The following is a 24,286-nucleotide window of genomic DNA, read 5'->3' as shown; positions in this document are numbered from 1 at the left end:
TCATATCCAACAATTCTGACAACGACTTTTTACTGTCAACTGAGTTTCGTTTTTTTAATGATTTCTGCCGGTGGTGTGCCTCCGCATTTTTTCAACGCAATAAATGTGCCTTGGCTAAAAAAAGATGAAAAACACTGAAATAAGCTATGCTTCTTCCTACTCCTTTTTTAACATGTTGTAAAGAGAAATGAGAATATGTAGATTTTATGAAGTATCAAATTGTATCTATATATATGTTTTAAATCAACTTAAACCACAACCATGACCATAACCATACTACTACTGACCCCATTTATGTTTGTCTGTTGTGTGTTAGTAGCGTTTAGAACAGCAACAAACTTCCCTAACTTCCCAGATGTTGTATTATATATGTTCTCAATCAGGAGCTGGTGAGACTTTTGCAGCAAACATTAAGAACATCCCAGGGTGATCGTCAGCCAGAACGTCGTACAGTCCCTCCACCAGATCCATCATCAACAGAGTCCGATCAGGTTAACTGTCCAATAGTAACCCAGGAGGAGGTTGCCCGTCTGGAGGCCCTGGTTCAGGAACGAAATGAACAGATCCAGTCCTTGTGTGGCCACATGGAGCGCCTTGCCCTGGAGAAAGAAAGCCTTCAACAAGAGTTGAAGGGCCTGAAAATAAAAGTGGGGGAGATCAACGAGCAGCTGGGCATGCTGATGGAAACCATCCAGGCCAAAGATGAAGCCATCATGAAGCTGTCCAACTCAGAGCAGAGCGGGAATACAAATGATGGTGCACCACCTCTCGGCAAAGAAAATCAAGAGTTGGACACCCTTAAGGTAACACAGAACACCCACTATTGCTGGGCCACTTGGCAAAAATAGAAACAGTGGGAACAAAATAACATTTAGAATTTTTAAGAAACAAAGCTGAGCCCCTGAAGTTGAACTATTTCGAATCCATCCCAGATATTCGCCACGAAAGTCGTGCAAAACTTGAAGGGGTCTTATTATGCAAAACCAACTTTTCTTACCCATTTGTACCCGTTTTTGTGTACTTGGAATCCCACATAAGAATAAGAATAAAATTTGAAACAAATCATTGGGGAATGGCAGAGATATTTATAAAACAATCTTGCTTTCTTTCAAACTTGCTTCAAACAAGCCTTTTGGAATTTGAAACTTTAGTGATTTATTTTTCCTTAATTTCGTTAGCAGATATTTCCATATATGGTAGCGGTTTATCCAAAGAGCTTTGCCAGAGTCTGCCATTTTTATTCAGTTGTAGTTCAAACTTGTAGTCACTAATTGTCTTACTTTTCTCTATCCTCTTGTTGTGGGACAGACTCGTACATGCATACGCATCCTCCGCTGTTGCCCTTCCTTTTAAATCGTAGCATATAGTTCAAACTTAAATCTGTCTGTAGACTTTATACGGAAGTGGTAAAAACTAAAACATGACTGAGGGGGTAAAAATGCATCCGAAGGGGGCTTAGCTTGGAAGAGGACTTTGGCACGTGAAAAAGACTGCCAACAAAACAGCATATTCTGAAGAGACAGTCAGAAAGCATCTTGAATATGGTCTTTAAAACATAATCTTTGCAAAGTTTGGACCAAAGAATCACCATTCCATGTTATGTAACCACGAGGAAGTGTGGGAAACAATATAATCTGACCCCTCAAGGAGTTTAAACCACAGTCTTGCATAATGTCACACAAAAACTCCCCAAGCATTAAATGATTAATGCTGGGCTTTTCCTTTCGCTATTTTTCACTTTTTCGTGACACTGAGTCTAAAATAAAGACCAGCCTAGACAATTAGAGAAGACAGATTTGAGATGTTCCAAATAATGAGACGCCCATTACTGTCACTAATTATTTAATCCAGCGAGATGAGGCTAAAGGTTGTGTTTTTAGATTTATTAGTTGACTTATTTTTACGACAGTTGAAATGTTACGTTTTTGGCAACAGTTTAAGTTTAATTATATTTCACTGAACTTTTTTTTGAAAGCCAAACAAATTTGTTTACATTTTTGTGTTTAGATGTTGTTTTTGTCATTTTAAAGGCGTACTGAAAGCCACTACTACCGACCACGCAGTCTGATAGTTTATATATCAATGATGAAATCTTAACATTGCAACACATCCCAATACGGCGGGGTTAACTTATTAAGTGCAATTTTAAATTTCACGCTAAACTTCCGGTTGAAAACGTCTATGTGTGATGACGTATGCGCGTGACGTCAATCGTTGAAACGGAAGTATTCGGCCCCATTGAATCCAATACAAAAAGCTCTGTTTTCATCTCAAAATTCCACAGTATTCTGGACATCTGTGTTGGTGAATCTTTTGCAATTTGTTTAATGAACAATGAAGACTGCAGAGAAGAAAGTTGTAGGTGGGATCGGTGTATTAGCGGCGGACTACAGCAACACAACCAGGAGGACTTTGAGATGGATAGCAGACACGCTAGCCGCCATCCTCACCTTGACTTCCTCCGTCTCCGGGCCGCCGACCGCATCTGTGATTGGGTGAAGTCTTTCGTCGCTCCGTCGATCGCGGGAACGCAGGTGAGCACGGGTGTTGATGAGCAAATGAGGGCTGGCGTAGGTGGAGCGCTAATGTTCTTAGCATAGCTCTGAGGTCCCGTTGCTAAGTTAGCTTCAATGGCGTCATTAGCAACAGCATTGTTAAGCTTCGCCAGCCTGGAAAGCATTAACCGTGTATTTACATGTCTATGGTTTAATAGTATTGTTGATTTTCTGTCTATCCTTCCAGTCAGGGGTTTATTTATTTTGTTTCTATCTGCATTTAAGCATGATGCTATCACGTTAGCTCCGTAGCTAAAGAGCTTCACCGATGTATTGTCGTGGAGATAAAAGTCGCTGTGAATGTCCATTTCGCGTTCTTGACTCTCATTTTCAAGAGGATATAGTATCCGAGGTGGTTTAAAATACAAATCCGTGATCCACAATAGAAAAAGGAGAGAGTATGGAATCCAATGAGCCCTTGTACCTAAGTTACGGTCAGAGCGAAAAAAGATACGTCCTGCACTGCACGCTAGTCCTTCACTGCACGCTAGTCCTTCACTTTCACGTTCCTCATCCACGAATCTTTCATCCTCGCTCAAATTAATGGGGTAATCGTCGCTTTCTCGGTCCGAATCTCTCTCGCTGCATTAAAAACAATAGGAAAATGTGAGCACCCCTTCCTCTGGTGACGTCACGCTACTTCCGGTAGGGGCAAGGCTTTTTTTTTATCAGAGACCAAAAGTTGCGAACTTTATCGTCGTTGTTCTATACTAAATCCTTTCAGCAAAAATATGGCAATATCGCAAAATAATCAAGTATGACACATAGAATGGATCTGCTATCCCCGTTTAAATAAAAAAAATTCATTTCAGTAGGCCTTTAACACTAGCCACAAATATTGGTATTAAATTGTTTATATTTCTACTATATGTGGTTGAACTGCAAATAATTGCATCACAAGGTGGAGCAACTCCTATTGTGCTTTCATGTACTACTGCATAAGAAAATATTAAAGACATCCGGTGGAATATCCTAATAACTATGCAGTTCAAGCTGATGAGTCTATAATGTGCTTTGATTTCAGGACAGTCTTCAAGGCTATAAAACCCAAAACACATTTCTAAACAAAGAGATCCTGGAGCTGACAGTATTGCGCAGAAATGCAGAAAGTAGAGAAAAGTCTCTAGAAGCAAAGGTATGGTACTGTGGCTGTGTTGCAATTTGAAGAAACAGGAAGAATGAATCATTTTTAGGGAAATTCCACGATGACTTGGTTTTCTTCTCTGTTGCAGTACACCGTTCTGGAGGCCAAGTTGTGTCAGGTGGAGAGTAAGTATTTGGTGCTGCTGCAGGAGGTGACCAACCCAGTGTGCTCGTCTGCAGAACAGAGTCCAGCCCGGGAGGTCATCTCCAGATTGTTAGAGGATGCTCTACAGGCAGAACACACTGTATTTAAACCAAACACTGTCAGGTACACTAAAGCTCTCATCATTGTCACTATTTAAACATCCTTAAAGGGGACCTATGATGATTCTTATTTACATTTAACCCACTTCCTTGTAGTCTAGATAGCATATATTGGGTATGGGTACATTTTATGTAAATTGTGCTCCTCAGTCTAATTTTAAACCCATTTTTAGTCTTCAAAAGCTTTGTGTTTGGAGGTGTTCCCAGGTTGCAAATTAACCCACGGCCTACCCTCTCCCAAAGTATCCTAATTTATCTTTTTTAAATGTACATCGCTAAAGATGAAGATGAACATCTTTTTTAGTCACGGTCGAAAATAATCTTCTTAAACAATAACAGAATGCCAACTGATGGGATGTTGATATATTCCCATTTAGATGAAGAATGACTCATAACCCTTGCAAAGAAAAGAGGGTTAAAACCAAGCGAAACCACTTAGGCAACCTTAAGCACTTTGGACGTTTTGTTTAAGATATCGTATATATTGTATACGGCCATTCGGCCTAAAAATACCGGGATATCAGTTTTGGTCCATATCGCCCAGCTCTACATGTACATAAGTATTCACAGCTATTGCTCAATACTTTGTTGATGCACCTTCGGCAGCAATTACAGCCTCAAGTCTTTTTGAATATATGATGCCACAAATTTGGCACACTTATCTTTGGGCAGTTTCGCCCTTCCTCTTTGCAGCACCTCTCTAGCTCCATCAGATTAGATGGGAAGCGTCAGTGCGCAGCCTTTTTCAGATCTTTTCAATCATATTCAGGTATGGGCTCTGGCTGGGCCTCTCAAGGACGTTTAAAAAGTTGTCCTGAAGCCATTGCTTTGATATCTTAGCTGTGTGCTTGAACTTTTTTAATTTAAACGGGAATAGCAGATCCATTCTATGTGTCATACTTGATCATTTCGCGATATTGCCATATTTTTGCTGAAAGGATTTAGTAGAGAACAACGACGATAAAGTTCGCAACTTTTGGTCGCTGATAAAAAAAAAACCTTGCCTGTACCGGAAGTAGCGTGACGTCACAGGAGGAAGGATTCCTCACATTTCCCCATTGTTTACAATGGAGCGAGAGAGATTCGGACCGAGAAAGCGACGATTACCCCATTAATTTGAGCGAGGATGAAAGACTCGTGGATGAGGACGTTAGAGTGAAGGACTATAGTGCAGTGCAGGACGTATCTTTTTTCGCTCTGACGGTAACTTAGGTACAAGGGTTCATTGGATTCCACACTCTCTCCTTTTTCTATTGTGGATCACGGATTTGTATTTTAAATCACCTCTGATACTATATCCTCTTGAAAATGAGAGTCGAGAATGCGAAATGGACATTCACAGTGACTTTTATCTCCACGACAATACATCGTTGAAACTCTTTAGCTACGGAGCTAACGTGATAGTATCGGGCTCAAATGCAGATAGAAACAAAATTTAAAAAAAACCCTGACTGGAAGGATAGACAGAAGATCAACAATACTATTAAACCATGTACATGTAACTACACGGTTAATAATTTCCAGCTTGGTGAAGCTTAACAATTGAAGCTAACTTAGCTTCGGAGCGGCGGCGGGCGTTGTAGCTTTCGACGACACCCCGGCCGCCATCAGAGTCGGCAAGAAACATGTATTTCCCCAAAGTTACGTACGTGACATGCACATAGCGACACGCACGTACGGGCAAGCGATCAAATGTTTGGAAGCCAAAGCTGTACTCACGGTAGCGCGTCTGCTATCCAGCTCAAACACAACACAACCTCCTGGTGTTGGTGTTGCTGTAGTCTGCCGCTAATACACCGGTCGCACCTACAACTTTCTTATTTGCAGTCTCCATTGTCCATTAAACAAATTAAAAAAGATTCACCAACACAGATGTCCAGAATACTGTGGAATTGTTCGATGAAAACAGAGCAGTTTGTATGGTGACACATTGGGTCCGAATACTTCCGTTGCCGTCGTGACGTCATGCGCATACGTCATCATACTTAGACGTTTTCAAGCGGAAGTTTCCCGGGAAATTTAAAATTGCACTTTATAAGTTAACCCGGCCGTATTGGCATGTGTTGCAATGTTAAGATTTCATCATTGATATATAAACTATCAGACTGCGTGGTCGGTAGTAGTGGCTTTCAGTAGGCCTTTAAGGTGTTCCTGTAGCTTGTTTACTTCAGATGTAGTCAGTAGTCATTCGTTCAACTTATTTAGTTATACTAGTAGTGTTGTACAAGATTCTGTTTTAGGTCCTCTCTTTTTCATCCAGTTTCAGAAATAACATAGGAGGAGGAAAAAGTCAACAGACGCAAAACTATTGTCATTCCATATGTATCAGGTCTATCTGAGAAACTCAGAAGAAGTTTTAACCAACACAACATACCAGTACACTTCAACCAGGCAACACACCGAGACAGAAACTAGTGCATCCCAAAGACCGGACAACCCACACCCACAAAAACAATCTGGTGTATGCTATCCAGTGTAATTCTGAATGCACTGATTCTCATATTGGGGAAACAAAACAACCACTAAGCCATGAACAAACTCTTCAGGGCAAGACTCGTCTGTTTACCAGCACCTCAGGGAGAAACAGCCTTCCTTTTGAGAAGTAAAATTTACAGATTCTGGGCAAGGAGGACGGATGGTACAAAAAAGTGAGGGAAGCCATCTTTGTCAAGGTTGAAAAACCATTCCTGAACAGAGGAGGTGGTCTGCGACACCACCTGCACTGCAAAAAGTCAGTGTTCAAAAACAAGAAAAAAAGTTACAAAAAATAGGGGTATTTTATTTGAACTAAGCAAAATTATCTGCCAATACAACAAGAACATTTGGCTTGTCAAGACTTTCCAAAACAAGTACAATTAGCTAACCTCAATGAACCCAAAAATACCTTAAAATAAGTATATTCTCACTAATAACAAGTGCACTTTTCTTGACAGAAAAAAAAAAAAGTATACTTAAATTAAGTAAATGCTAGTGCCATTATCTTGACATAATGATATGCGCTCGGCATTACATTTCTTGAAACCAGCAAACTTATACTAAAAACAAATGTATTGTTTTTAATGGAAAGGCAACAAGGCAACCATTTGTTACTCTCGGGGTCTCCTAGGCAAATCATATGGTCTAAAAATGCATTTTTTCCATCGATAACATGACATCATCACACCAAGTTCGTGCTCTTTCAGTCAATTAGTGTGCGAGGAATATATATAAATATATATATATATATATATATATATATATATATATATAAAATACAGCCTGGCCCCCGGCCAAAAAAATTTTAATTGTAATTTTGAAGAATTCATCTGAATGTGCATGAACTATTTCTGTTCAAAATTGTTACAAATGTCACATGTTAAATGTTTAAATATTAACTGTCAGTTTACTGTACTGTGCCAACTTTACTAATTTATGAGTACATATTTTCTCTTGTTTCATTGAAAATAAAACCAGTCCATCTGTTTTAATTGGGAGACAAAACTCTGTCAAAGTCATGATTTATTTTTTCATGCTTGAAATAAGAAATTATTACTTTAAAAAAAGTAGTTGTATACTTGAGTGTTAATGACACAGCTTTGCAACGGTTGATATTCTCGTTTCAAGCATGTTTTACTCAATATAGGTCATAAAATCTCAGCTACAAGCTGTATTATCTTACTGAGATAAATTAGGACCAAAACACTTAAAGGCCTACTGAAATGAATTTTTTTTATTTAAACGGGGATAGCAGATCTATTCTATGTGTCATACTTGATCATTTCGCGATATTGCCATATTTTTGCTGAAAGGATTTAGTATAGAACAACGACGATAAAGATTGCAACTTTTGGTATCTGATAAAAAAAAGGCTTGCACCTACCGGAAGTAGCGTGACGTAGTCAGTTGAACATATACGCAAAGTTCCCTATTGTTTACAATGATGGCCGCATGAAGTGAGAGAGATTCGGACCGAGAAAGCGACAATTTCCCCTTTAATTTGAGCGAGGATGAAAGATTTGTGGATGAGTAAAGTGCAAGTGAAGGACTAGTGGGGAGTTGAAGCTATTCAGATAGGGAAGATGCTGTGAGAGCCGGGGGTGACCTGATATTCAGCTGGGAATGACTACAACAGTAAATAAACACAAGACATATATATACTCTATTAGCCACAACACAACCAGGCTTATATTTAACATGCCACAATTAATCCTGCATAAAAACACCTGCGTGTTTATGCTAGCTCCTAGCTCCTCTGCTAGCTCCTAGCTCCATAGAACACGCCAATACAATTCAAACACCTGATCAACACACACAATCACTCAGCCCAAAAGACCGTTCACCTAACCCAGGGGTCGGCAACCCGCGGCTCCGGAGCCGCATGCGGCTCTTTGACCACTCTGATGCGGCTCAGCTACATACTTGCCGAACCCCCGATTTTCCAGGAGACTTATGGATCTCAGTGTCTCTCATAAATAACTCCCAGGGAAAAAAATAATCCTATTTAGACTATAAATACTAGATAAAGGGCGTGCCCTGATTGCAATGCAGTAATTGTCCTCTATAGCATTTACATACAGCGTGCCAGTCCAGCCGCATGTTGCATGTTGTTATTAATCGCACACACAGGAGACAGCAAAGCATACTTACTCATCAGCCACACAGCTTACACTGACGGTAGCCGTATCAAACAACTTTAACATTGTTACGTTACAAATATGCGCCACACTGTGAACCCACACCAAAAAAGAATGAAAAACACATTTCTGGAGAACATCTGCACTGTAACACAACATAAACACAACACAACCATTACCCAGAATCCCATGCAGTCCTAACTCTTCCGGTCTAGATTATACACCCCGCTACCACAACCCCCCCCCCCCCCCTCTCCTTGCGTTGGTTGAGCGGAAGAGTTAGTGCTGCATGGGATTCTGGGTATTGGTACCGTCAGTGTAAGATGTGTATTGGTACCGTCAGTGTCAGATGTGTATTGGTACCGTCAGTGTAAGATGTGTGCTTGCTGAACTAGTACGGAAGAGTTAGTGCTGCATGGGATTCTGGGTATTGGCACCGTCAGTGTAAGATGTGTGGTTGCTGAGGTAGTACGCCTTGCTGTCACTTACGTGTGGTCAAGCAGGTACACTGTTAGGGGCAGGCTGTAGAGGGGGCGGTGTCATCACGCTCTGATATTCGGGAGTCTCCCGGGGAAAAATGAGAGGATTGGCAAGTATGACGCTATCAAGCGCCATTCATTCAAAACTCGCGGGCTGCACTAACATCAAATGTACACATTAAAGTGCGTGCCGGTGCGTGTGTCGGAGACCCCTGGTTAATATAGCACAAAGCATTTAAGCTCTGTATGCAGTGTTTTTCATTTTAAATTGTAAATTTTTTTGTGGCTCCCATCACTTTCTTTAATTTGTGAAACTTGCCAAAATGGCTCTTTGAGTGGTAAAGGTTGCCGACCCCTGACCTAACCCAAGGTTCATAAAGCTTATATATTTTTAAAAGTTACGTACGTGACGCGCACATACGGTCAAGTTATCAAATGTTTAGCAGCCAAGGCTGCATACTCACGGTACCTGATATTCAGCTGGGAATGACTACAACAGTAAATAAACACAAGACATATATATACTCTATTAGCCACAACACAACCAGGCTTATATTTAATATGCCACAAATTAATCCTGCATAATAACACCTGCGTGTTTGTTATGCTAGCTCCTAGCTCCTCTGCTAGCTCCTAGCTCCATAGAACACGCCAATACAATTCAAACACCTGATCAACACACACAATCACTCAGCCCAAAAGACCGTTCACCTAACCCAAGGTTCATAAGCTTATATATTTTTAAAAAGTTACGTACGTGACGCGCACCGTACGGTACGGTACGTGTTATGCTAGCTCCTAGCTCCTATGCTAGCTCCTAGCTCCATAGAACACGCCAATACAATTCAAACACCTGATCAACACACACAATTACTCAGCCCAAAAGACCGTTCACCTAACCCAAGGTTCATAAAGCTTATATATTTTTAAAAGTTATGTACGTGACGCGCACGTACGGTACGGTACGTGTTATGCTAGCTCCTAGCTCCTATGCTAGCTCCTAGCTCCATAGAACACGCCATACAATTCAAACACCTGATCAACACACACAATCACTCAGCCCAAAAGACCGTTCACCTAAACCAAGGTTCATAAAGCTTATATATTTTAAAAAAGTTACGTACATACGCAAAAAAAAGTTGCGCACATACGGTCAAGCGATCAAATGTTTAGAAGCCAAAGCTGCATACTCACTGTAGCACGTCTGCGTCTTTGTCATCCAAATCAAAGTAATCCTGGTAAGAGTCTGTGTTGTCCCAGTTCTCTACAGGCGTCTGTGTATCGAAGTCAAAAGTCCTCCTGGTTAGAGTCTCTGTTATCCGAGTTCTTCCATCTTGACTGCATCTTTCGGGAATGTAAACAAAGAAGCGCCGGCTGTGTACTGTTGTTGCTGACTACGTTCGAAAAATACGTCCATTTCGCACCGACAACTTTCTTCTTTGCTTGCTCAGCTTCCTTCTCCATAATGCAATGAACATGATTGCAACAGATTCACGAACACAGATGTCCAGAATACTGTGGAATTATGAAATGAAAACAGAGCTTTTTCGTATTGGCTTCAATGTGGAAGGCATACCCGTGTTCCCCGGTCTACGTCACGCGCATACGTCATCCTCAGAGGCGTTTCGAACCGGAAGTTTAGCGGCAAATTTAAAATGTCACTTTATAAGTTAACCCGGCCGTATTGGCATGTGTTATAATGTTAAGATTTCATCATTGACAGAGGTGTGGACTCGAGTCACATGACTTGGACTCGAGTCAGACTCGAGTCATGAATTTGATGACTTTAGACTCGACTTGACAAAATGTAAAGAGACTTGCAACTCGACTTAGACTTTAACATCAATGACTTGTGACTTCACTTGGACTTGAGCCTTTTGACTTGACATGACTTGCTACTTTCCCCAAAACCTAAAGCTTAAAAAGTTATTTGGGAGCGCTCCGTATCTTTCATTTTGTACGTGTCTGTCTGTCTATCAGCGTGTGTGCTGCCTGTCAGCTGGTGTGCTGTCAGTACAACAGCCAATCAAATTAGATCTACATTGTTTTCATCACACAGCATTCAGCCAATCAAATTGCAGGACAACCAATGAACAAGAGTTGTCAAACAACGCGCCAGTGAGAAAGATTTATACCAAAGTTGGTTTCGTTCGGGTATAAAAACTACGACTTGGTCAACGAATTGCCGTATGCAAATCACGCAGTTGGAATATTACAGACGGAGACGCAACAACTTCCAACTTCGTTCGACATTTGAAGTTGCACAAAGAAGGGTAAGTTTTGAATGTAAGCTAACGTTTATTGGCTAAGTAACATGACTTTTATTTGCTGTGTAGTTAAATCAGTGAGGCTGTAAACTCACTGCTAACGTTATAACCATAGACATCTTATAAGGGTACACAGCATCGAGCGCTACTGCCTACTGGCGCAGACGAGACGCGGGGCCGCCATCTTGGAGTGGTGATCCGCTCCACTCAGTGCAATTCATTTGGCAGGAGCAATGAACTGTCAGCGCATTTAATTCATTTTACCTCACTGATTACCACTCATTTTCACGCGCTTTTTTGTCATACGTGTAGCTATGATAACGGACACATGTTTTATTATTCATAGTTTTCTTAACAGTAATAGAATATTCTTATACGCTAGTGACCAGACGTCCGAGATTAAAACTGGGAATATAATCCCAGAGAAGGGGGAAAAAACGGTCAGCTATTTTTAAATTGAAGAAACAATATGATGACGTTATATATACATGCTACATAAACAATGTATGAATACATTAGATATCTATATATCTTATAGACCGTACCTCTGTTGCTGCAGCAGCAGAGAGTTTCTTCTGTCTTGACACTTTGTATTGATATGTTGTATTACATTCTTCCCTTAAATGATAATGTTTACAGTGATTGTTATATATGTATTTTTTATGTATGTCGCTTTGGATAAAAGCGTCTGCCAAATACTTAAACATATATAAACACCTGAAAGTCTTTATATCAGCTAAAACCACCAATCTGTTTCACTGGATTCAGAATAAAACCAAATTCTGTTTTACCCAACAATGTTAGTATTTGAATATTGTTACTTGAAGACTTATTCCTGGTTACAATTATACTGTTAAGAAAGTATTGTCTTATATTTTGCCTAAAATGAGAATGCATTATAATCAATGGCGGCTGGTGAATTTTGTTTTAGGTGGGGCTGAAAGTTTGTAAACCAAACCCCTGTAGGGGCGTCATCCTCCCCCAGAAGATTTATTTGTGATTTTCACATACAAATATTGAAGATCTTTGCTCCTTCTCAACTCATAAAATACAACCAATAGTACATTAATGTTAAATCTTACTTGTGAAAAGTAATCCCCCGATTCCTATTTTCAACAGTCCGCTCATTTGAGCAGGAAAACGCTGAACACCAGCTCGGCATCTTTGTTTTCTACCTGTCAACTGTCAGTTTAGGCTGCTCGCCGGCTCCTCATCACCACTTCAAGATGCAAATTGCTCGCGTCACAGCAACCAATATTGCGTCTACTTATAAGATGTTTATGGTTATAACGTCATTTCAAACACGGCAATATGTTGCGTCCACTGCAGTTTGGTACCTTATTCATACTTTTTGTCAAGTGATTTTTTAAGCAGGGTTGCATGAGGTACCTACAGGTAACGTTACGTTAGTCAATGTATCACACACAGTAACATAACGTTAGACGGCGGTCAGCAGCACCGCGTATTTTAGCCACCTACAAAAAGACAAACATAGTCAAATAAAGGTCAGTTAAAATATATACTATATTAAGAATATGTGTACATATTGCATAGGGCCCTGACATCTAAAAAGTACAACTCTGTTCATTGTTATGTTCATGTTTTTGTTATGTTTTTCATGTGTACGCACACATCAACACACATACAGTATGAGATGAGATCAATGAGATAATAGAAACTGCTGTGGAACTAGTTACAATACAATATGCCATGGAAATACAATGTTAACACTTTTGTACAAATAAGTACAGTTGCACTTGTTTTTGCAAATGTGTTTATTCTGTAAAGGAATGAGTTAAATGTTTAAAATTGTTTAAACTATTAAAATGACTGGTTAATAGTGCTATTATGAATTGCAATGTCAGTACTATTTTCTTTCCTGCTATTTCAAATGCACTTGTTTTAATTAATAAATACAGCGGTTTAAAAGCATACACAATCTGTGTAAAAATATTAGTCTGTGGTCAAAAGGACTTGAAAGGACTCGAAACTCAAAATGCAGGACTTGTGACTTGACTTGAGACTTTCCAGTCTTGACTTTGGACTTGACTCGGGACTTGCCTGTCTTGACTCGGGACTTGACTCGAGACTTGAGGGCAAAGACTTGAGACTTACTTGTGACTTGCAAAGCAATGACTTGGTCCCACCTCTGATCATTGATATATAAACTATCAGACTGCGTGGTCGGTAGTAGTGGGTTTCAGTAGGCCTTTAAAACAAGTAAAACACTCCAACATTTTAAAGGTCCATCCATCCATCCATCCATTTTACAATATAATTACAACACTTGATGTACATATTTATATACAGATTTGAACAATAAGTTATTCACTGAAATATATTTATTAATTGTGGTTCTTGCAAAAAATATATCTTATAAAATATAAAAGCTAAAATGTCTCAAAGCTCTGCCCCTTTAATTAGTGCATACTAAATAATTTAACTTTAGCCTACTACTACAACCATATTATTTACCAGCAACATAAAGTGAAACAGAGGCAGAGGTGTCCTGCCACAGTCAGTAACAAATAAACAGAAAACAGTAGTGGTGGTAGATAGACACAGAGCTTCATCAAACATCTGATCCACTGAACAAAGAGCTCCAAAAATCTTGAACTTTAGACTGCCATCAGTTTTACTCCCTACACTTAACCATGTGTTTCCTACTGCCTGCAGAATTTGCACCCTTTGTTATATACACATGTTGTGTTTCTAATATAAATACATTTAATAAAGTCAAATACAAATAAGGCAACAAGAGAAGTATCCTACACTTCTCTTTTGTAAAGTAAATCTGAACAGCCGATATGGGCATCTACATCAACTATATGATTTGCCTGACAACCTAGAGAGGACAAAAAAAAAAAAAAAAAAATTTTTTTTAATTTTTTAATTTTTTTATTTTTTTTAATTTATTTTTGGCGCACGTAATTCTTTCGTGGCGGGCCGCCACAAATAAATTAATGTGTGGGAAACCCTGTAAACATTTGGGGTTTAGCACCAACCGCTATACTAGATCTGACCAATGTAAGTCTATGAGCACGAACTGATGAAGCCTACTCGGATGACAGACGAAACGTCTTCCAAGACAAACCAAACTGTCCAGTTATGATCGATTGAATGCCATGAGGGTTCCGGAATATACAAAATTAGAATAATAGTGAAGGGAGAAGTCCAACAGCCTGGTCTTTTGCTTTCTGGAAATGTGGCCCCCAAAACAATTCAGTTGAACAACACTGGTCTAAATGTGTCACTTTACCATGATTAAAGATATTTTAATGAGTGTGATGTAGAAGAGCTTCTCCCACTTTAAGCACATCTAACACCTGGAATGAATTAGAACATTTGTGACCTTGTCCTATTTTGATTTCCTATAGGTGCTATGGCCCAGGTTTCCCAATACTCTTGTCCAAATAGTGCCCCTCAAACTGCTTATGTAGCAATATGCACAAACGTTGGTTGATACCATGTCCTGTGATCTCATTGACAGTGAGTATGACGTGTATGGCTTCAAAACGTTGCCTGAAGAGGAGGAGGAAGAGGAGATGTTGGTGGCCAAGGTGAGAGCCTTGGAGCTCAAATCCCTGTCCATGACGGATCAAGAGGTGTCTATCGGAGTCAAGTGGGAGAACTATCTGGCCAGCACAATGAACCGCAACTTGGTGCGCTCCCCTGAGCTCAAGGCTCTGATCCGCTGCGGCATTCCCCACGAACATCGCTCTCGGATGTGGCGCTGGTGTGTCTCCGTCCACGTCAAAAAGTTCCGGGATCCCTTGGCGGCTGACTATTACGAGACTTTGCTAAATGTGGCCCGGGAGAAGCCCAACCCGGCAACCAAGCAGATTGAGCTGGACTTGCTGCGGACTTTACCCAACAACAAACACTACTCCTCGCCCAGTGCCACCGGCATCCAGAAACTTAGGAATGTTCTAGTGGCTTTTTCCTGGAGGAACCCTGACATTGGATACTGCCAGGGACTCAACAGGTACTCATAAATGTTCTGTTACCATATTCATTTTCACCCAATAGGGTGGTCATCATCAAAGATGTAGTTTAATTTTATCGCATCACATTTACTGTTTATTTAGAGTTTAATAACGTGGTTAGTAGGAAAAATATAGCCGTTGCCAATTAGCTTACTTAGACTTATGTTAACTTTTGCAGCTTGATATTGGTTAAAACATCAATAATTAATAACCTGTTTTTACTTTTAATTCCAAGCCCAACAATTAAAACATGTATAGGATGTAACTCTAACAACAATTCCAATTCTTGGGCTGATGATTTGATTCAGAATTGATTCTCAACTCAACAAGATTCCCCCAATAAATTATTTGGTATGAAAATGATAATACAACCTTTTTATTACAGGTTACAAATGTGTCTCTAGAATGCTGACATACGACATACACGCATCGAGTGAATGCGAAGATAGCCTTAAACATTTATTTTTAAAACATTGAATCTTAAAAAAAATAGATTATTGAAAATTATGAATTGATTTAGAATCGGAATAGATAACAATCACGATTCGGACTTGAATTGATTTCTTTCAGCAGTTTGTCACTTAAAGGCCTACTGAAAGCCACTACTACCGACCACGCAGTCTGATAGTTTATATATCAATGATGAAATCTTAACATTGCAACACATGCCAATACGGCCGGGTTAGATTAGTAAAGTGCAATTATAAATTTCCCGCGAAATATTCTGCTGAAAACGTCTCGATATGATGACTTTTGCGCGTGACGTCACGGATTGTAGTGGACATATTGGGACACCATTGTGGCCAGCTATTATGTGTCTGTTTTCATCGCAAAATTCCACAGTATTCTGGACATGTGTGTTGGTGAATCTTTTGCAATTTGTTTAATGAACAATGAAGACAGCAAAGAAGAAAGCTGTAGGTGGGAAGCGGTGTATTAGCGGCCGGCTGCAGCAACACAACCAGGAGGACTTTGAGTTGGATAGCAGACGCGCTACCGTGAGTACGCAGCTTTGGCTTCCAAACATTTGATCGCGTGCCGCTATGTGCATGTCACGTACGTAACTTTGGGGAAATATATGTGCTGTATGAACTTTGCAGCGGTGAACGGTACTTTGGGCTGTGGGATTGAGTGTGTTGTGCGGGTGTTTGAGTTGTATTGGTGGGTTATATGGACGGGAGGGGGGAGGTGTTTGTTATGCGGATTAATTTGTGGCATATTAAATATAAGCCTGGTTGTGTTGTGGCTAATAGAGTATATATATGTCTTGTGTTTATTTACTGTTTTAGTCATTCCCAGCTGAATATCAGGTCCCACCCGCCTCTCAAAGCATCTTCCCTATCTGAATCGCTTCCATTGCCCTCTAATCCTTCACTCTCACTTTCCTCATCCACAAATCTTTCATCCTCGCTCAAATTAATGGGGTAATCGTCGCTTTCCCGGTCCGAATCGCTCTCCCTGCTGGTGGCCATGATTGTAAACAATGTGCAGATGTGAGGAGCTCCACAACCTGTGACGTCACGCTACTTCCGGTACAGGCAAGGCTTTTTTATCAGCGACCAAAAGTTGCGAACTTTATCTTCGATGTTCTCTACTAAATACTTTCAGCAAAAATATGGCAATATCGCGAAATGATCAAGTATGACACATAGAATGGACCTGCTATCCCCGTTTAAATAAGAACATTTCATTTCAGTAGGCCTTTAAAAATAAACCAAAGTAAAAATGCAATATATGTTTTAAAGATTTAAATAATATTAAAAAATGTATACAAAGATACTATATGCTACTTTGTATTAGAAATGGCAACCACGGAAGATGAATGCCCCTCAACAAGAGGACAGAGAAAAAGAAGGAGCTTATTCGGGACTTATGCAGATCCCAAATACACAACAGCAGGTACCAATAGGTAAGAAAAGTTTGTTTTGTATGATAGGTCGAAACAAAACACCAGATAATGCCCCCCAAGTGGTGCTATTATGGAGTCCTTGAAATAACAAAACATATAATATTACTCGTATGTTGAAGCACAGTAAGTTTGACTATGGTAGCTGTAATGCTTCAACAATCAGTCAAAGTAGTGTGGCTTCGTAGCTTACCAAAGTCCTACTAAAATATTTTGAGAGATTTGTGATTTTTTTTATCACACTAAACCTGTGATTAATCATGATTCATCACTTGTTATTATTAGCTTGTATAATTAAAACTTGAAGAAAATAACACAATATTTAGGTATAAATGCAATTTAGTAGTCAGAATGTCATACAGGAACGTTTTTAAATGTTTTACTGAACTGCAAGTCATTGATTTGCTCGAAACGTGTTGGAAATAAGTATAGTCAAAATTAAGTGCACATTTTAAAAGTCTTTGCAGTTTGCAATAATCTTGCAAACAAGGTAGAGTTACTAATTGATAATGTGGTAAACACACTCAAACATAGTGCACCATTTACTCTTCTTTAGTTTAAACAGTTGTTGAAACAAACACGCTTGTTTACCTTTTTCAGATGACAATGCTGATCTCTTTTTTTGGTTGCAGCTCGCTGTGATTACTTACACATGTCCGACGATCTCCAGGAAGCTAAACACATCCACATTCAGTCCGTAGATGCAAATTGATGCCCTTGTTTGTGTAGTACAGTTGCTGTATCCTTGCTGTAATCGTGCCTCTCCAAGGTATTGTAAGACAGATCAGCTGCGGTGATATGAACCACATCTTCTTGGAAGACTTGGTCTTCACAGATGTTGGATCAAAACATCACCTCACATTTCTTATTTTTCAAAGTAGCTGAAATAGTGATGCAAGTTGGACACCCAGTTATAAATAAACAGTACGTCCTGCTCTGTATTCACATGAATCTAAATGAAAGTGTCCATCTTTGAATATGTTCTATGTCAAGTCTTCCGAAAGTTTCCATAACTTTTATAGAAGGAAATGTTCATCCTTTTGAAACATGAATAGCCTAATATAGTTTACAGCTACTAATTGTCTTCAAATACGGCCAAATACATACCCTAATAAGGGAAGTCTCTAATGATTACACTTCTATGCAAAATGTATTTACTTCCTAAAGGCCTACTGAAAGCCACTACTACCGACCACGCAGTCTGATAGTTTATATATCAATGATGAAATCTTAACATTGCAACACATGCCAATACGGCGGGGTTAACTTATTAAGTGCAATTTTAAATTTCCCGCTAAACTTCCGGTTGAAAACGTTTATGTATGCTGACGTATGCGCGTGACGTCAATCGTTGAAACGGAAATATTCGGCCCCATTGAAGCCAATACAAAAAGCTCTGTTTTCATCTCAAAATTCTACAGTATTCTGGACATCTGTGTTGGTGAATCTTTTGCAATTTGTTTAATGAACAATGAAGACTGCAAAGAAGAAAGTTGTAGGTGGGATCGGTGTATTAGCGGCGGACTACAGCAACACAACCAGGAGGACTTTGAGATGGATAGCAGATGCGCTAGCCGCCGACCTCACCTTGACTTCCTCCGTCTCCGGGCCGCCGACCGCATCTATGATCAGGTGAAGTCTTTCGTCGCTCCGTCGATCGCTGGAACGCAGGTGAGCACGGGTGTTGATGAGCAGATGAGGGCTGGCTGGCGTAGGTGGAGCGTCAATGTTTTTAGCATAGCTCTGTGAGGTCTCGTTGCTAAGTTAGCTTCAATGGCGTCGTTAGCAACAGCATTGTTAAGCTTCGCCAGCCTGGAAAGCATTAACCGTGTATTTACATGTCTATGGTTTAATAGTATTGTTGATCTTCTGTCTATCCTTCCAGTCAGGGGTTTATTTATTTTGTTTGTATCTGCATTTAAGCACGATGCTATCACGTTAGCTCCATAGCTAAAGAGCTTCACCGATGTATTGTCGTGGAGATAAAAGTCACTGTGAATGTCCATTTCGCGTTCTCGACTCTCATTTTCAAGAGGATATAGTATCCGAGGTGGTTTAAAATACAAATCCGTGATCCACAATAGAAAAAGGAGAGAGTGTGGAATCCAATGAACCCTTGTACCTAAGTTATGGCCAGAGCGAAAAAAGATACGTCCTGCACTGCACGCTAGTCCTTCACTTTCACGTTCCTCATCCACAAATCTTTCATCCTGGCTCAAATTAATGGGGTAATTGTCGCTTTCTCGGTCCGAATCTCTCTCGCTGCATTGAAAACAATAGGAAAATGTGAGCAGCCCTTCCTCCGGTGACGTCACGCTACTTCCGGTAGGGGCAAGGCTTTTTTTTATCAGAGACCAAAAGTTGCGAACTTTATCGTCATTGTTCTATACTAAATCCTTTCAGCAAAAATATGGCAATATCGCGAAATGATCAAGTATGACACATAGAATGGATCTGCTATCCCCGTTTAAATAAAAAAAATCATTTCAGTAGGCCTTTAAATGTCCTATTTTACATCAGTGTGGCATTAGTGTATGTTTTGGTTGGCCAACCACACTTTGGAACCACAGATTTCACCCTTCATTGCGTTGCATATTTCAGACTGGCAGCTATTGCCTTGCTCTATCTGGACCAAGAAGACGCCTTTTGGAGCCTCATAGCCATTGTGGAAGTTTTCATGCCAAGAGATTATTACACCAAGACTCTGCTTGGCTCGCAGGTACAACAAGTTTCCCACTTTTTTTTTTATCTAGTCCTAAGTAATGTTGAGGGTGGTGTCCATGCAGGTGGACCAGCGGGTCTTCAAGGACTTGATGAGCGAGAAACTGCCCCGACTCCACGCCCACTTTGAGCAGCACAAGGTGGACTTCTCCCTCATCACCTTCAACTGGTTCCTGGTGGTGTTTGTGGACAGCGTGGTCAGCGACATCCTCTTCAAGATTTGGGACGCCTTCCTCTACGAAGGTCCTAAGGTCAGTTACTCAGAAGTACGACACAGATATGCTCCCTTCAGCAGAGTTCAATACTGACTTTTGGAGGAGTCTTCTCCTGCTGGCCATGAGGAATAGTTCAGCTTTCTTTCTGCTCCAGCTGCTATGACCACCAGGAATGTTTGCTCATGTTTTCTAAAAGGCATTTGTTGGTGAAAACGGTGCTAGTGTGTATTGTACACGGAACATCCACTTATTTAGCTACATTTGCATAATTAAAAAATACATTATAATACAGCAGCTTTATGCTAATTTAGCCATTTATAACGTTATTAATGCTGAGATTTGATTGGCAATGTCACATAGGTATTCATTTTAAATATTTTATTATTCTGGTTGTGGCTACTTCTACAAAACCTACAACCAGTGAAGTTGGCACGTTGTGTAAATGGTTAATAAAAAGAGAATACAATGATTTGCAAATCCTTTTTAACAAAGGATAAGACACGTTCAAACTGGAAAACTTTATTTCTTTCAAATATTAGCTCATTTGGAATTTGATGCCTGCAACGTGTTTGAAAAAAGATGGCACAGGTGGCAAAAAAGACTGAGAAAGTTGAGGAATGCTCATCAAACACTTATTTGGAACATCCCACAGGTGAACAGGCAAATTGGGAACAGGTGGGTGCCATGATTGGGTATAAAAGCAGCTTCCATGAAATGCTCAGTCATTCACAAACAAGGATGGGGCGAGGGTCACCACTTTGTCAACAAATGCGTGAGTAAATTGTCGAACAGTTTAAGAACAACATTTCTCAACCAGCTATTGCAAGGAATTTAGGGTTTTCACCATCTACGCTCTGTAATATCATCAAAAGGTTCAGAGAATCTGGAGAAATCACTGCACATAAGCGATGATATTACGGTCCTTCTATCCCTCAGGCGGTACTGCATCAAAAAGCGACATCAGTGTGTAAAGGATATCACCACATGGGCTCAGGAACACTTAAGAAGACCACTATCAGTAACTACAGTTGGTCGCTACATCTGTAAGTGCAAGTTAAAACTCTACTATGCAAAGCCAAAGCCATTTATCAACAACACCCAGAAACGCCGCCAGCTTCGCTGGGCCTGAGCTCATCTAAGATGGACTGATGCAAAGTGGAAAAGTGTTCTGTGGTCTGACGAGTCCACATTTCAAATTGTTTTTGGAAACTGTGGACGTCGTGTCCTCCGGACCAAAGAGGAAAAGATCCATCCGGATTGTTATAGGCGCAAAGTTGAAAAGCCAGCATGTGTGATGGTATGGAGGTGAATTGGTGGCCAAGACATGGGTAACTTACACATCTGTGAAGGCACCATTAATGCTGAAAGGTACATACAGGTTTTGGAGCAACATATGTTGCCATCCCAGCAACGTTATCATGGACGCCCCTGCTTATTCCTGCAAGACAATGCCATGCCACATTCTGTACGTGTTACATCAACGTGGCTTCATAGTAAAAGAGTGCGGGTACTAGACTGGCCTGCCTGTAGTCCAGACCTGTCTCCCATTGAAAATGTGTGGCGCATTATGAAGCCTAAAATAGCACAAGGGAGACCCCCGGACTGTTGAACAACTTAAGCTGTACATCAAGCAAGAATGGGAAAGAATTCCACCTGAGAAGCTTCAAAAATGTTTCTCCTCAGTTCCCAAACGTTTACTGAGTGTTGTTAAAAGGAAAGGCCATGTAACACAGTGGTGAACATTCCCCTGTGCCAACTTTTTTGCAGTGTGTTGCTGCCATTAAATTCTAAGTTAATAATTATTTGCAAAAACAAATTAAGTTTCTCAGTGTGAACATTAAATATCTTGTCTTTGCCTTCTATTTAATAGAATATTAGTTCAAAAAGGATTTGCAAATCATTGTATTCTGTTTTTATTTACGAGTTACACAATGTGCCAACTTCACTGGTTTTGGGTTTTGTAATATTTTGGTTATTTTGTTGTGGTTTTGTTACCAACTAACTTACAATTACGTTTGTATGCTAAAAAAACAACAACTTTGGGGCATAACTGAACATAAGGAGAATTTGATTTATTAGCATATTGGCCCGGCTATAAGATGTATTATTTATTTTTATATTTATTTGGAAAACCTGAAACTGCTGATTTTCTTCCTGGGGGGTCCGAAATAAAATACAAGATTACTCAATTATAAAGAACAAATAACAGTCACTTTACAATTTACTGTGTAACAACTGACAGAATCATTGTCAAACAGGACATTAACAATATTTGCAGCTGTATCCAATTAATAAGCTAATAACTATACTAATATTGGGGAAATTTAGATTATCACAAATGTTCAAAACATTTAATTTAATAATAACAGGAATAGCAAATAATAAATTGTTTTAGATGCCTTTATCACATGGTTGGTGGAGGGTGTGTCAGTCGATTGCCAGCCAGGCAGTGAAAAAAATAGAGCTAAAAATGAGCGATCATCAATCTTCACTATGACGTCACTTGATTGACACTCAAGCCACACAAGGATCTTGTGAGATGACGCTAGCTGCTGCCAGCTCAGTCTGGGGAAAAAAAAAACACTGTCAGGAAGGTGAGAAATAGACTCCCGCGCTGTACCTGCCATCAAAAACTTAAAGACAGACCGCACAGTTCCTGTCTTCACAACAAAAGTGCTGCTCCATCCTGCCTGCGCTAACAAAATAAGAGTCTCCGAAAGCTAGCGCACACAAGCTAGCAGCCTACGCAGTTTTCCGTCAATGTATTTCTTGTCAAGGATACGAGCATGGAAGCTGGACACATAAGATGCCAAAAACCAAACTCTTTTGGAATTTTTTGTCTCCTCCACAATGTAAATTAGAAAATGTGGAAGTTATCAACACGACTGTGAATCTTGTCTGATTGCAATCAATGCAAGTCATCAGAATCAGGTAATACACCCACTTATATTCTTGTCTTCATGAAAGAAGGGAATCTATATGTTAAACATGCTTGTATGTTCATTGAAACACCTTTAACATGTGAACAAAAATTTCAAAATAAATATAAATATATACATATACAAAATCTCCTGATGATTGAGGAAACCCTCATGAAACAGGCCTGTAGAGATGAAATAGTCTTGTGATTTTTTCCCACACATACATAAATATATACATATATAAATTAATAAATACAAATTATATATGTGTATATATATACAAACCCCGTTTCCATATGAGTTGGGAAATTGTGTTAGATGTAAATATAAAAGGAATACAATGATTTGCAAATCCTTTTCAACCCATATTCAATTGAATATGCTACAAAGACAAGATATTTGATGTTCAAACTCATAAACTTAATTTTTTTTGCAAATAATCATTAACTTAGAATTTCATGGCTGCAACACGTGCCAAAGTAGTTGGGAAAGGGCATGTTCACCACTGTTACATCACCTTTTCTTTTAACAACACTCAATTTACGATTGGGAACTGAGGAAACTAATTGTTGAAGCTTTGAAAGTGGAATTTTTTCCCATTCTTGTTTTATGTAGAGCTTCAGTCGTTCAACAGTCTGGGGTCTCCGTTGTCGTATTTTAGGCTTCATAATGCGCCACACATTTTCGATGGGAGACAAGTCCGGACTGCAGGCGGGCCAGGAAAGTACCCGCACTCTTTTTTTTACGAAGCCAGACTGTGTAACACGTGCTGAATGTAGTTTGGCATTGTCTTGCTGAAATAAGCAGGGGCGTCCTTGAAAAAGACGGCCTTTAGATGGCAGCATATGTTGTTCCAAAACCTGTATGTACCTTTCAGCATTAATGGTGCCTTCACAGATGTGTAAGTTACCCATGCCTTGGGCACTAATACACCCCCATACCATCACAGATGCTGGCTTTGGAACTTTGCGTCGATAACAGTCTAGATGGTTCGCTTCCCCTTTGGTCCGGATGACACGATGTCGAATATTTCCAAAATCAATTTGAAATGTGGACTCGTCAGACCAAAGAACATTTTTCCACTTTGTATGAGTCCATCTTAGATGATCTCGGGCCCAGCGAAGCCGGCTGCGTTTCTGGGTGTTGTTGATAAATGGCTTTCGCTTTGCATAGTAGAGCTTTAACTTGCACTTACAGCTGTAGCGACCAACTGTAT

General features: G+C 39.9%; 1 protein-coding gene across 1 annotated transcript in view; it reads left to right on the top strand.

Moving 5' to 3' along the window:
* The window catches only part of tbc1d2b (TBC1 domain family, member 2B), a 49,385-nt gene that overhangs the window by 22,966 nt on the left and 2,133 nt on the right, over nt 1-24,286 (top strand). Inside the window, 6 exon segments of the mRNA XM_062061148.1 lie at nt 384-803; nt 3,580-3,690; nt 3,788-3,966; nt 14,812-15,306; nt 19,815-19,932; nt 20,000-20,185. Coding sequence (XP_061917132.1) covers nt 384-803; nt 3,580-3,690; nt 3,788-3,966; nt 14,812-15,306; nt 19,815-19,932; nt 20,000-20,185 — 1,509 coding nt within the window.

The sequence above is a fragment of the Entelurus aequoreus genome, linkage group LG10, assembly GCF_033978785.1.
Source record: "Entelurus aequoreus isolate RoL-2023_Sb linkage group LG10, RoL_Eaeq_v1.1, whole genome shotgun sequence".
In the NCBI taxonomy this organism is placed as follows: Eukaryota; Metazoa; Chordata; class Actinopteri; order Syngnathiformes; family Syngnathidae; genus Entelurus; species Entelurus aequoreus.
Note: the sequence above shows the minus strand (reverse complement) of the source record. Positions and strands in the feature narration are given on the sequence as shown.